This window comes from Nasonia vitripennis, chromosome 1 (assembly GCF_009193385.2).
Source record: "Nasonia vitripennis strain AsymCx chromosome 1, Nvit_psr_1.1, whole genome shotgun sequence".
NCBI classification, from domain to species: domain Eukaryota; kingdom Metazoa; phylum Arthropoda; class Insecta; order Hymenoptera; family Pteromalidae; genus Nasonia; species Nasonia vitripennis.
The window spans coordinates 16,285,076-16,296,115 of record NC_045757.1 but is presented as its reverse complement, the minus strand read 5'-3'; the positions used below and the strand labels follow the sequence as shown (position 1 = coordinate 16,296,115).

At 30.0% G+C, this 11,040-nt stretch overlaps 2 protein-coding genes, 1 long non-coding RNA gene and 1 pseudogene across 7 annotated transcripts; 3 read left to right on the top strand and 1 right to left on the bottom strand.

Moving 5' to 3' along the window:
- The first annotated feature begins 91 nt into the window (after positions 1-91).
- LOC103316878 lies at positions 92-2,907 on the top strand. Of its 2 annotated transcripts, XM_032600931.1 has the most exons (3): positions 92-542; positions 674-825; positions 888-2,907. In XM_032600931.1, exon 3 carries the CDS (start codon positions 918-920, stop codon positions 1,926-1,928), a length of 1,011 nt encoding a protein of 336 aa, XP_032456822.1. In that variant the 5' UTR covers positions 92-542; positions 674-825; positions 888-917; the 3' UTR covers positions 1,929-2,907. The 2 variants fall into 2 exon arrangements, with proteins under 2 accessions (XP_032456822.1, XP_031785394.1); XM_031929534.2 differs by having other exon boundaries at positions 674-2,907.
- Or206PSE (odorant receptor 206 pseudogene) lies at positions 3,569-5,402 on the top strand (annotated as a pseudogene).
- Positions 5,990-7,035, bottom strand: LOC116416932. The gene is made up of 3 exons (XR_004227231.1): positions 6,642-7,035; positions 6,449-6,539; positions 5,990-6,362 (listed from the first exon to the last, which is right to left on the bottom strand). It is a non-coding gene; the product is annotated as an uncharacterized LOC116416932 (long non-coding RNA).
- Positions 7,036-7,296: 261 nt separating this feature from the next.
- Positions 7,297-11,018, top strand: Or207 (odorant receptor 207). Of its 4 annotated transcripts, XM_016990342.3 has the most exons (10): positions 7,297-7,464; positions 8,609-8,752; positions 8,822-8,947; positions 9,319-9,436; positions 9,530-9,794; positions 9,890-10,018; positions 10,120-10,210; positions 10,286-10,422; positions 10,698-10,830; positions 10,914-11,018. In XM_016990342.3, exons 1-10 carry the CDS (start codon positions 7,450-7,452, stop codon positions 10,953-10,955), a joined length of 1,200 nt encoding a protein of 399 aa, XP_016845831.1. In that variant the 5' UTR covers positions 7,297-7,449; the 3' UTR covers positions 10,956-11,018. The 4 variants fall into 4 exon arrangements, with proteins under 4 accessions (XP_016845831.1, XP_016845830.1, NP_001177577.1 ...); XM_016990341.2 differs by lacking the exon at positions 7,297-7,464 and having other exon boundaries at positions 8,591-8,752; NM_001190648.1 differs by lacking the exon at positions 7,297-7,464 and having other exon boundaries at positions 8,591-8,752; positions 9,539-9,794; positions 10,914-10,955.
- The last annotated feature ends 22 nt before the right edge of the window (positions 11,019-11,040 follow it).

The following is an 11,040-nucleotide window of genomic DNA, read 5'->3' as shown; positions in this document are numbered from 1 at the left end:
TAAGTACCTTGATAATGATGCGTCTCTAGACTTATATGTATAGTTTTTAAACTATACAAATTTTGTTATATAAGTAGTTTCTATCTTTGAAATACGAGATTGCATTATTTTTTTGACTCCGCACACACAATGGCGCCACTTTCCACGCGATTAAATGCGAATTGCGATGCACCAAATAAAAGCTTACGATTTCGATCGTGGCGCCACTCTATACACCGGTTAAATGCGGGATTGCAAACCCATTGTCTGTTCAGTGCGTCTACAATATAAATAATAGTGTGCACACAGAACCAATAATATTGCATAAGTGGCCCTTTTTATAGGCACAGAACACCACAGCCGTATATACTCTCTAACAAAGGAGTGGCGCGTGCACAAACCTTCCCGGAGAAGAAACAGGCGCCAGTCAGATTTTTGCTCTCTTTTGGCCTGCGCACCAGTGCAAGAAGACTCCTGGGACTCGAAACAAAGGAGACACTATCTAACGCGCGCCAACGGCCAATATCTTGAGTTACTTATATAGTTATATCTTGGCCGAACAGGTGCGTACGTCTGCGCCAAAGTGTGCTTTTCAGACCTATGATATTATATTTTTGCGCCATACACCTACAGCCTTCTTTGCTACCCTTTTCTAAGCGATACTGGTTTGTTTGTCTTATTTTGCTTATTTCAGAATTCACAGCAAAGAAGCGAGGTGCGAGATAGAAAGACCAGTGATTCGTGTATGAACACGCGTCGTCAGAGCTTACGCGGAAAAGTAAATCAGTGTAATTAGTGAAGTGACTTCGTGACTTCTTCGCGAGTCTCAACGGCCACGCGGCGTCGGTGCGAGCACAACAAAGTACTTAGGTATACCTTCTCTACTACTATACCTATCTCTGACTCAGGCGATCGTCGTCGCGCGCGCGCGCGATATAATGAGGATAACTCGAGGGCGTAAAGTCAAGAAAGAGCCGATTTCGAAGTCCAGAAAAACCCCAAGAAAACCTCCGGCAAAACGTCGAGCAAAACCTTCTACAAAACCGAAGACAACCCGCGGGCGTAAGATAAAGGAGGAGCCCATTTTCGATGATTACGCAGCAGAACCGTCAGACCCGTTGCAGCCGGCGATCGCAGATGCTGTCCCAAGCACGTCGTCGGGCTGTTCCGCGAAATCTAACTCGCCTCCGCGAGAAGACAATGACATCATTGAAGAAGCAGATTCCGACAATGAATCTCTAGAATCAAGCTCTTATGTGTCACTAGAGTTGGCGATCGGAATAGTTCCCGATTTCGACAGTACAGACGAGGATCTCCTACCTTTCTTGAGAGAATGCAAGGCAGCCGAATCGTTCGTAAGACCAGAACAAAGGCATTTTTTTACCTTGCTCGTTCGCAGTAAAATCACGGGATTCGCGAGGGATCTGATTGATTTGTACGGAAAGAATCCGGATACTCTGGATGAACTGATCGCAGCATTGAAGTCATGCTTTCCATTCGTTTTTGACGTAAACAAAGCCTTTTCAGACTTGTGGAGTCAACCGCAACAACAAAAGCACGAATCCGTCGAGATTTTCGCTGCCCGCATCAGTCGAATTCTAGATCGCGGTATAGAAGCTGCCAACGAAAAGACCGACGCAGCCAAAGCTGTTGAAGTAAAAGCAGCGCTGGATAGGGTGGCTGCTTCGCAGTTTAAAAACGGGCTACGCGACATGGCGAATGCGATAGACAACGTCCCATTTAAAGATGCTGTAAGCTTCGCCATTAGGATGGCATCGATGCTTCGACGTTGCAATGATCAGGTGAAATTAGAACAAGAACAGCTTGCAGGGTTGTCTAGCGCAAATACAAAGCGCTTGCCTAATAACAAATTTGCTCCATACAATAAAGCATTCTGTAGTCATTGCCGAAAAAGAGGCCACATAACAAAACATTGCTGGTCCAAATAGATCTACAAGGATTGAAAAGATTGTATGTTTAAATGAGAGCGAATAAATTTCAAATGACTGACTCTTGTATGCATATACTCGTCTATTAACAATAAGTTTTCATAAAACACTATTATATTAGAGAAAATATAATAATATAAGTTTCTTGATTGATATTAGGTGAAGAAGAAAAAAGAAGTTTGTAACTAAAGTAAGCATTTAAGCGAATAGACAATTAGATATAGTTTAAAATAACGTTATAAATTTAAATATTATACTCAACGCTTAAGTTTAAATTATCATAAATTATAAGATTGTTCATTTAAATGCTACTATAAAAAAACGAACAAAGTATTTCATTATTGCAGTGGTATATTATCTTCTAGAAATTAAAATATCTAGTATAATGCATGTTTTTGTTAAGCTTTAATATGAGTTGAATCTTAGTCTGTTATGAATAGTTACCAAATATAAGTATATTGCACTTTACAAGCCAGATTACTGTTATTGTAATATACAATCCTACTTACCAGAGGTAAAAGGACTGGTAAAAACTGAATAATAAACATTTTTATTTACCATTTGTTTTTATAATGATATTTCCTTAAGGTTTTTATAAATTTTACTGTTCTAGCGGTTGCTATTTAAAAAAAAAAAACACTGTAGTAGATAGTCTATTTATATTTCTATTTATGTATTAAATAAGTTTAACACAGTATGTCGGCAGCAGTCAATGTTTCCTACCATCAAAGATAAATCAATAAATGATATTTTATTGATTTTAATTTTAATTTACCAAAATTAGTCTTGTGTAGGTATACATAGATAATTTTTAAACGTCAAAAAAATTGGTTCAAATACTTTTTAATCTTTTAATAGATATAGTAATTTTGATTTTAATTTTATTTAATGCAGAAAAAGTGATCATTGTCGAGCTTAAGAATAATGTAGCTTATTCGTTATGAAGGGCAGAGCAAATTAAATATATGATGCAAATAAACGTTTCTTTTACTTATTGTGTTATACCAACTTTCCACCACAATCTACCCTTAAGAAATGAAAACCAATTCAGATTCAAATAAGTAATGAAAATTGGCGAAGATTTCAATTTTAATAATACAGTGTTTTCGTTCTTCAATTATTCATCAGTATCTTTGTTTCAAGAAAATTACAGCAGGCATAAGACAGATTATTCATAAATGAGAACCTTTGTTTCTCTTAGTCTTTGTCATAATATGAATGTTGATATAAAACTCATTCTACCAATGGTGATGCTCAGTTTAGATTAGTAAAATATAATATCAGCATAAAGTACAAGGATACGTAGAAATAAATAATTGCAAATACTTTTTTTAAATTGAGAATTTTTATTGTATTTGTTTAAAATTAATACTTATTTTAAATCATTTATATACCAATGTTAAATTTACCTTCTCTTTGTTTCAAAAATTACAGTCAATAGTTTTTATTACTATAGACTTTCATATAATTGTTACACATCTGATTATTACTTTTTGAAGAGAGATTAATTTAATCATAGATTTTGTTTTAGAAGAAAATTGCCGTAGTCTATAAATCACGTTATACCATTGCGTTATTTATTTTTCGTTTACAATAATTCAAAAAATATTTGTAATTATAGATAATATAATTCAAATTAATTGTATATATTTCAGGAAAAATACTTGATATATTTTGCTTGGCAAATGGTCAGTACATTAAAAAATGGAGCTGATGATTCGCCGCCATTTCTACGTATAGTTAAAAAGATGACAACACGTTTAATTTATTTTAAAAACTTAAAAATAAACATATTTATGATTGTAAGAATTACTTATACTGTGCATGAGTTCATATAATGTTTATTTCCAATTTATAATAATTGCAATTACACAGTATTTTGAACACGTATATTGTAATAATATAGTAAAAAATATCACCATAACGTAGTGCAGATATCAAAGTGCAAGTCATTATTAATTTAAATAAATAATCTTTTTGTAGGGAAATATTTTTTACCAAAACATTATCGTGTCTTGGAATCATACAAGCAAGGAGAAGGAAATTATTTTAACAAGACTGTATACTGAATGCTGTTTGAAAACTATGATTGTGCACACGAGTAAGACGCTTAAATTTGCAAATACCTTTTGTTGCACTTAAATGTATTATGCACTTAAATAAATTATGATGATGCATAACATATGCTTTAAAATTACTATATAGTATTTTCAGTTTCTATCAACATATTATTTCAAAGAAGACCAGTTTTATATGATATAATAAAATATCTCAAAGAATCTAACATAACGTGCTATAATAAAGAGCTTCCTTTCTGTTTTGAAGTTTTTGCTGATCAAGAAAAATACTTTGATTACATATGCATGTTACTGTTTCTTATGAGCTGTACCTTACTTATTGCATTATCTCATGAACTAATATTCCTTCAATCCGTTCAAGATATAATTGGTTCGTTTGAAATTACAGAGTAAGTTTGCATTAAAACGTGTATTTTTTAAAACTAAGTTGGACTTTCCAAAATAGTAAAAGATATGGCCTTAATATAATACTGAAAGAAACTGAAGTGCAAAATGCTTGCTTGTATATTCAGAGTAGTTGAACTGTATAATGCTATTCTATTTTAAGACTGCAATTTTACGCGAAAAATTCATTATTTCAATTACAGTAACATTCAATTGATTAATACCGCTTTTTGTACTAATTATTATGAACATCTTTTATTTAATTGCTTGATTTTTAGAGCGTTTTAGTAATTTCCATTTTTGTGTTAAATTTACTAGTGACTTTATATGCGCTTCGTGCGTAACAACTGCTTCATATAAAAGGCTCAGGCGCAGAAATTTTAAATTCATTAATATATCGCGCGCGAAAACAAACAGACAAGTTTGAAGATTCTAAGCGAGTAAAACTTAAGAGATTCTAAACATCAGTGTCTGTTTAAATATATTTGACATCATTTTAAGAATTTAGTTTATTACAACCATTATATTCCTTTACATTTTGCGTTCTCGCATTCAAATTAAAATACAACTTGAATTCAAAATTCACCAGCATACGCGACCTTTTCTGACCGACCAATCATTCGACAAATAAAACTCTTTCAAGATAAAGCGATCAAATAAACTTTTAGGTAGGATAAGTAACGATATCTCAATGAAATATTAAAAATAGTAAGATATAGCTTACCGTTTTTGGGATTGAAGAAAAACTTTTTATAATTTTTTGACCATCGGGTCAAATATTCATTGGTAGGAAGCATTTCATAATCAAAGCATACACGTTATTAATTTTTAATGTAAGCAATCATCTGAATATTACCAAATGCATAATTACTTTTTCAGTTGTAGTCACGAATGGTATAAATTACCAAAGCGGTTGAAAGGTTTATTACGTTTAATGATTTTAAGAAGAGCTATAAAATGTCATTTTACAGTTGGTAGCACGTTTGTTTTATCTTCGGAAACACTATGCAGAGGTTTGTTGGTTTAACTAAGGTACTGTAAATAAAGTCAAAGTTGATTTATAATGATAATAAAGAATTTTATCATTTTTTAAAGCTTTTCAAAACTGGACTATGGTTTGTTGCAGTCTTTATTGGTCAACATGGAAGTGTTTGAAAAATAAAAATCTTAATATATGAATTAACATCAAAATGTGAAAATTGTAGAATGCACTTTAATACACACTTAAAGAAACAATTACATTATAGTTTTTTTCATTTTGCACTTTGTTATGTATTATTTAAGTACAACCTCTGGTAGAAACGAAAGCCAACCCTTTGCCTTAGCCAATTAGAGTGCGTTGGCCAACAATTTCACAAACGGTTGGGTAGAAATGTACCTTATTTCGACGGATTTATCAGGTTCATTAGCTTATTTAAAAAATTAGTACGAATGTTAATTACTCATGCTTTATGACTTAAGGTAATTCACCGAAATATTTATTTTCTTAGGATATCTTAGGATATTTTTACCCCCCCCCCCCGCCCCACCCCCCAAAGCGACATTATTTTTAGAGATATTGGATCTTGAAATTTTGTATTTTAACATGGGAAGCGTATACCGAATTATGAGGACGTTTAGTTAAATTGCGAAGTGAGTTTTCTTAGAACATTTAAAAAGAACTAGCTTATTATGGTATAAAATAGCAATACAAATCACGGAGAAAAAGTTGGATAGGGCAAACGAGGCCTTTTTTTAAGATACAACAATTCAAAGTTTTCATCCCATACTATCAGTATATTTATATAGGTGCGCAGTGTTCCTCTCTCTTACAAGTTTTGAGAGTATTTTATACTCTAAACAATTTATATTACCATTCTAATATTTAATACTATGAATTGTAAGGTTTTGGCATTAGATAACACTGTATAATATCTTAAAGAAATGTTCTAATAAAAACCCCAATTGAGCACCAGTGCAGCCGGTAAACTACCTTAAAAAACGTTTTACAAATTGATAAGAAGTCAAAAGTAATCATTCGTACCTTTTTTCACAAAATTAAACTATTGTATACTATACCTCCAATTTTGGACGTCATGTTCGATTAAAAAAAAAATTAGAATGAAGTCACTTTTGCAGTTGCTCATTTTCTCAAAATTTTAAAAAGTTTCTAAAATTAAAATTTTTTAATGTTTTCAAAAATTTAATAATTTTTCAAAAAAATTTTAAAATAAAAAATTTTTTCAAAACATAATTTTAGAAAGTTTCCAACCTTTTGTTAACGATTGGCTTATATTGAGGATAATCGTTGGCTTACGGGGTTGCCCAATAATTAGTAACCAAGTAATTTTGATTGGGTTATTTTCTACCAGAGACTATATCATTATTTATATCAAAATAATCATCTGAAGAGACTGAAATTAATGTAGCACAAGTCTGTTTTAGTGACTATCTATACTTTTTTTTTAATTTTTTTTAATGTATTTACTCTATCGCTATCTTCATCTGTAACTTTATCTTTTCCATTATTTGCACCTCTATCCCGATTTCAAGATATTTTCAGTGCTCAGATTTATAGAGGATCTGCTTTTTTATTTTTAACACTGCCTATAGCAGCAGCTTAAAAAAATTATAATTAGTTTAGATACTCTTACCCATTGTCTTCAGCGTCTTGCGCATGTGCCATAAAAAATGTCTATTTCTAAAACAAAATTATGCTCTGCTTTCTAGCCAATTTAAATATTAATGTTAATGCTGAAAATTGATTTTTATTATTTCCAATGCGCAGACAGCAAGTTAAAAGTAGCATAAATTATGAAATGGTTGATTTAAATTCTTCAGCAGAAAACCAATATCAAACGTGTTTCATATTATTAGTTTTCTATCATTTAAAAATTAAAATATCGATTTCTATGCGCGTGTTTATGATACAAAAGGGTGCTTAAGAGTTTAGTTTAGTCAATGCAAAGTGTTACCAAGGATATATTGTGCTTTAGGTTACTTACACGATTATTGTTACAGACTAACCCCTTTACAACTTGCCTTATCAAAAATAAAATTGTTATCTTGCTACTGCACAAATGATAAACAATGAGGTAATACATAATTTTTTAATTGTATGTTTTATTTTGTAATAAGATTTCCTTATGTATGAGTAGTTTAACAATATTAGAAAAAATGATTTTCTATTGTCATGAACAAAAGAACATTTAGTCATTTTTATTTTCATCTACTTTTAATAGTAATATGTTTAATAATCGTAAATTACTTTATCGTACTGCCACTTTTATAAATATACACTTCTATAAACTCATGCTATAAGTAAAATAAAAAATTTCCTCTCAGTTTGATGTATACATAAATATGTTTAAAGACCGTATATCTTGATCTCTTACCAAATGAAGTATTAGAATTAAAAAAAAAGATTTTTTGTAAAAGATTGTACATTTTTATTTTCTTTTATTGGAATCTAAGAATAATTATAAATAAACACAATATAAACAAAAGGCACATATTGAAATTTTTTTGAGTTATTTTGTTACTAGCTTTTCATTGTAATCTCCTTTTGAGAAGTGAAAACTACTTCGGGATCAAATAACTAATGAAAATTGCCGAAGATTTAAATTTGAATAATACAGTGTTTTCTATTCTTTATCTATTCATTAGTATCATTGTTTCAAGGAAATTACAGCTAGAAGACATAAGAAACATTATTTATAAATGAATGCCTTTGTTTCTCTGTACAATTCATAAAATGCATTTAGATGGAAAGCCCATTCTTCTTGCTGAACCCAGTTTAGATTAGTAAAATATAGTGTCGGTATAAAGTTCGCTTTTAGTAATAAGTTAATTAAGTAATCAAACTTTTTTAAATAGAAAGCTAAAATTTAATTTACTAAAAAAAATTTATTTGTCAAAACATGTTTTTATTATTATATATAACACGGGAAAAATTGGTCAGTCTTTATTATTAATATGTATATAATCATCGTAGATGTAATAGGTTGTTGTATCTATTAAATATAATGAAGACTATTTTGTAATTTTAATTTTGCTTGCAACTGTTTTTAGAAATGTTATAAAATTGTTACCCTGAAAAAAAATCAGTAGTACTGCCCAGTTATTGGCCAGTAATGGCCAGTCACTGCTCTTTTTTGACAGAATTGGTCAGTGACTGGTGAATACTGGACAAAAGTTCTAAGAGGACAGTTTTGAACAAAAATGATTTTTTCTTTTAAGGATAAGTTCTTCCCATATTATGCTTGGCAAACGGTTACTGTATTAGAAAAGGCTGCTGGTTGGTGGCCGTTTCAAAACCGAACCAAAAATATGACATTACGTCTAATGCATTTTGGAAATTTACTACTTATCATAATTATGTGTGTAAGAAATATTTTCGTTCACAAATCTATATATCCCCAAACCTCACTTATGGAAAAATAATTTGTTCAGAGTGTTAGATTGTTTCAAGAGTATAAACAAAAAAAATTGTATATTGTAGTAGAAAATACAGTAATATTAGTCATGATCATTTGCACTAAAATGAAAGTGATTATGTTTTTTATTAATGAAAAACAGGTAAAAAATAATCTATTAATGATACATTACGATACGTGTGATCTTAGTGGCACTTTATGACACGGCGTGCAGTTAGGGATACCGCAACGCTGTATAATAGGATGCCAACTTGCACTCAGAAGTATCTTATATTATTTTTTTCGCGTTGAATGCACTTTTACGCACGTTTACAAAGTGACCAATCACATTTTCCGTCTCCTGTATCAAAAAAGAACGTTCTTGGCACATGTGCAAAAACTTAATTTTACACTCGTGTATAAAACTCACGTCTTTGAGCTTGTATATTGAAATATTTACACTATAAATGCAATTACATTACAATAAATTAAAACATATAATATAATGCAACTAACAAAATTGTTTATTTGTAGAGGAAGATTTTTTACGAAAATGTTCTCATTCATTGGAAAGATACGAATGATGAAGAAGAAATGATGATATTAAAACAATACGCTAAGTTGGGTTTGAAAACTATTATTAATTATGCGAGTAAGGGGCTTCGATATAATTATATAGATTTATGAATTTTGTGCACTATAAACTATAATATACCCAATAATATACCTAATAATTCATGTATAGTATTTTTAGTTTCTGTCAACATATTATTTCAAGGAGTTCCAGTGTTATCTGATGTAATAAATTATCTCAATGATCCGAATATAACTTATTTGAAGAAAGAGCTTCCTATTTATATTGAAGTCTATATAGATCAAGAAAAATACTTTTATCAATTATACGTAGTATTATTTTTTATGACCTGTGCTGCCTTACTTTTAGCATTTTCACATGAGCTTACATTTTTTCAATCAGTTCAGCATATAAATGCTATGTTTAAAATCATAGAGTAAGTTTGCATGAAAAACATCATGGAATGTAAAAGTATTTATAACCCCAACAACAATATTCAAAATTATGCATGAATAATCATTACTTGTTCAGAATACGTATTATTAGACTTTCGAAAATAGTAAAAAGAACAGAATGCGGCCTTGATACATTTAAAGAAGCTGATCGAAAAATATTTGTTTGCATATCTAGAGCAGTTGATCTTCATAATGCAGTTCTAAAGTAAGCCATTTAAACCATTTTCATTTGAATTTTGAAGAATTCGTTTTTGTTTTCATCTTATACTATAAACTATATTATATCTTATGTTATTTTAATTCCAGTAATATTAAATTTATTAATTCCTCCTTCGGTGCTACTTATCTAGTTGTACTTTTATTTAATTGTTTGATTTTCGGAGCGTCATTATTTTTGGTGATTATTTTATTTTTGTTTTCAATGGGTTTTATATACTAGACTATAATTTTCATTGAATACAAAACATTTTAGATATTTAATAATTCTGATCAAAAAATACATTTGATAAGATATGGCCTAGTATTCTTGGGATTAAGTGTACACTTTTTTATAATTTTTTGGCCAGGCCAAAAAATTATGGATGGTAGTGAATCATTATTTAATGTTTGGTGAGTCGCAAATAAGATAAATAAATACTTACAATAATCAATAGCATTCGAATTTAGAAATATTTCTTTAAATATTTTACACAAGGTTTTCTCTGTAACAAAAAAAAAAAATTATGCTGAGGAAATATTATCCGTTACAATTGTCATTTAATTCTGTCGTACAAATTATATCTTAGAGTAAGCACATCTTAATTGTATGTTATTAAAAAAAAAAGTTATTGCACGACAAAAATGTGTAAATATTATTCGAAATAAATAAATAAATATCGTTTCAGTTGCAGCTGTGATTGGTATAAATTATCAAAACGGTCAAAAAATTTATTACGTATTATGATGCTAAAAAGCGTTATGCAATGTCAAATCACCGCTAGTGGCATGTTTGTTTTATCTTTCGAAACATATGTAAAGGTTTGTTACTTTTTGTGGATCATTATTGAGCATAGACATACAAAATTACTTTAAATAAGAACAAATAATTTTTTCTTTTCAAGCTTTTCAAAACTGGTTTGTCTTTCGTTGCAGTATTTAGTTAAAGCTAATTGATGAGAAATCGTTGAGTTTTGGAAGCAAATAAATAAATCCTATAATAGAAAAATTATTATTATATATATATATATA

Coding starts and splice junctions, on each gene's coding strand:
- LOC103316878 (XM_032600931.1), top strand. CDS start 918: ATGAGGATAACTCGAGGGCGTAAAGTCAAGAAAGAGCCGATTTCGAAG.
- Or207 (XM_016990341.2), top strand. CDS start 8,591: ATGATTTTTTCTTTTAAGGATAAGTTCTTCCCATATTATGCTTGGCAA. Junction 9,795..9,889: donor GCTATGTTTAAAATCATAGA/GTAAGTTTGCAT, acceptor TTACTTGTTCAG/AATACGTATTATTAGACTTT. Junction 10,019..10,119: donor CTTCATAATGCAGTTCTAAA/GTAAGCCATTTA, acceptor TTTTAATTCCAG/TAATATTAAATTTATTAATT.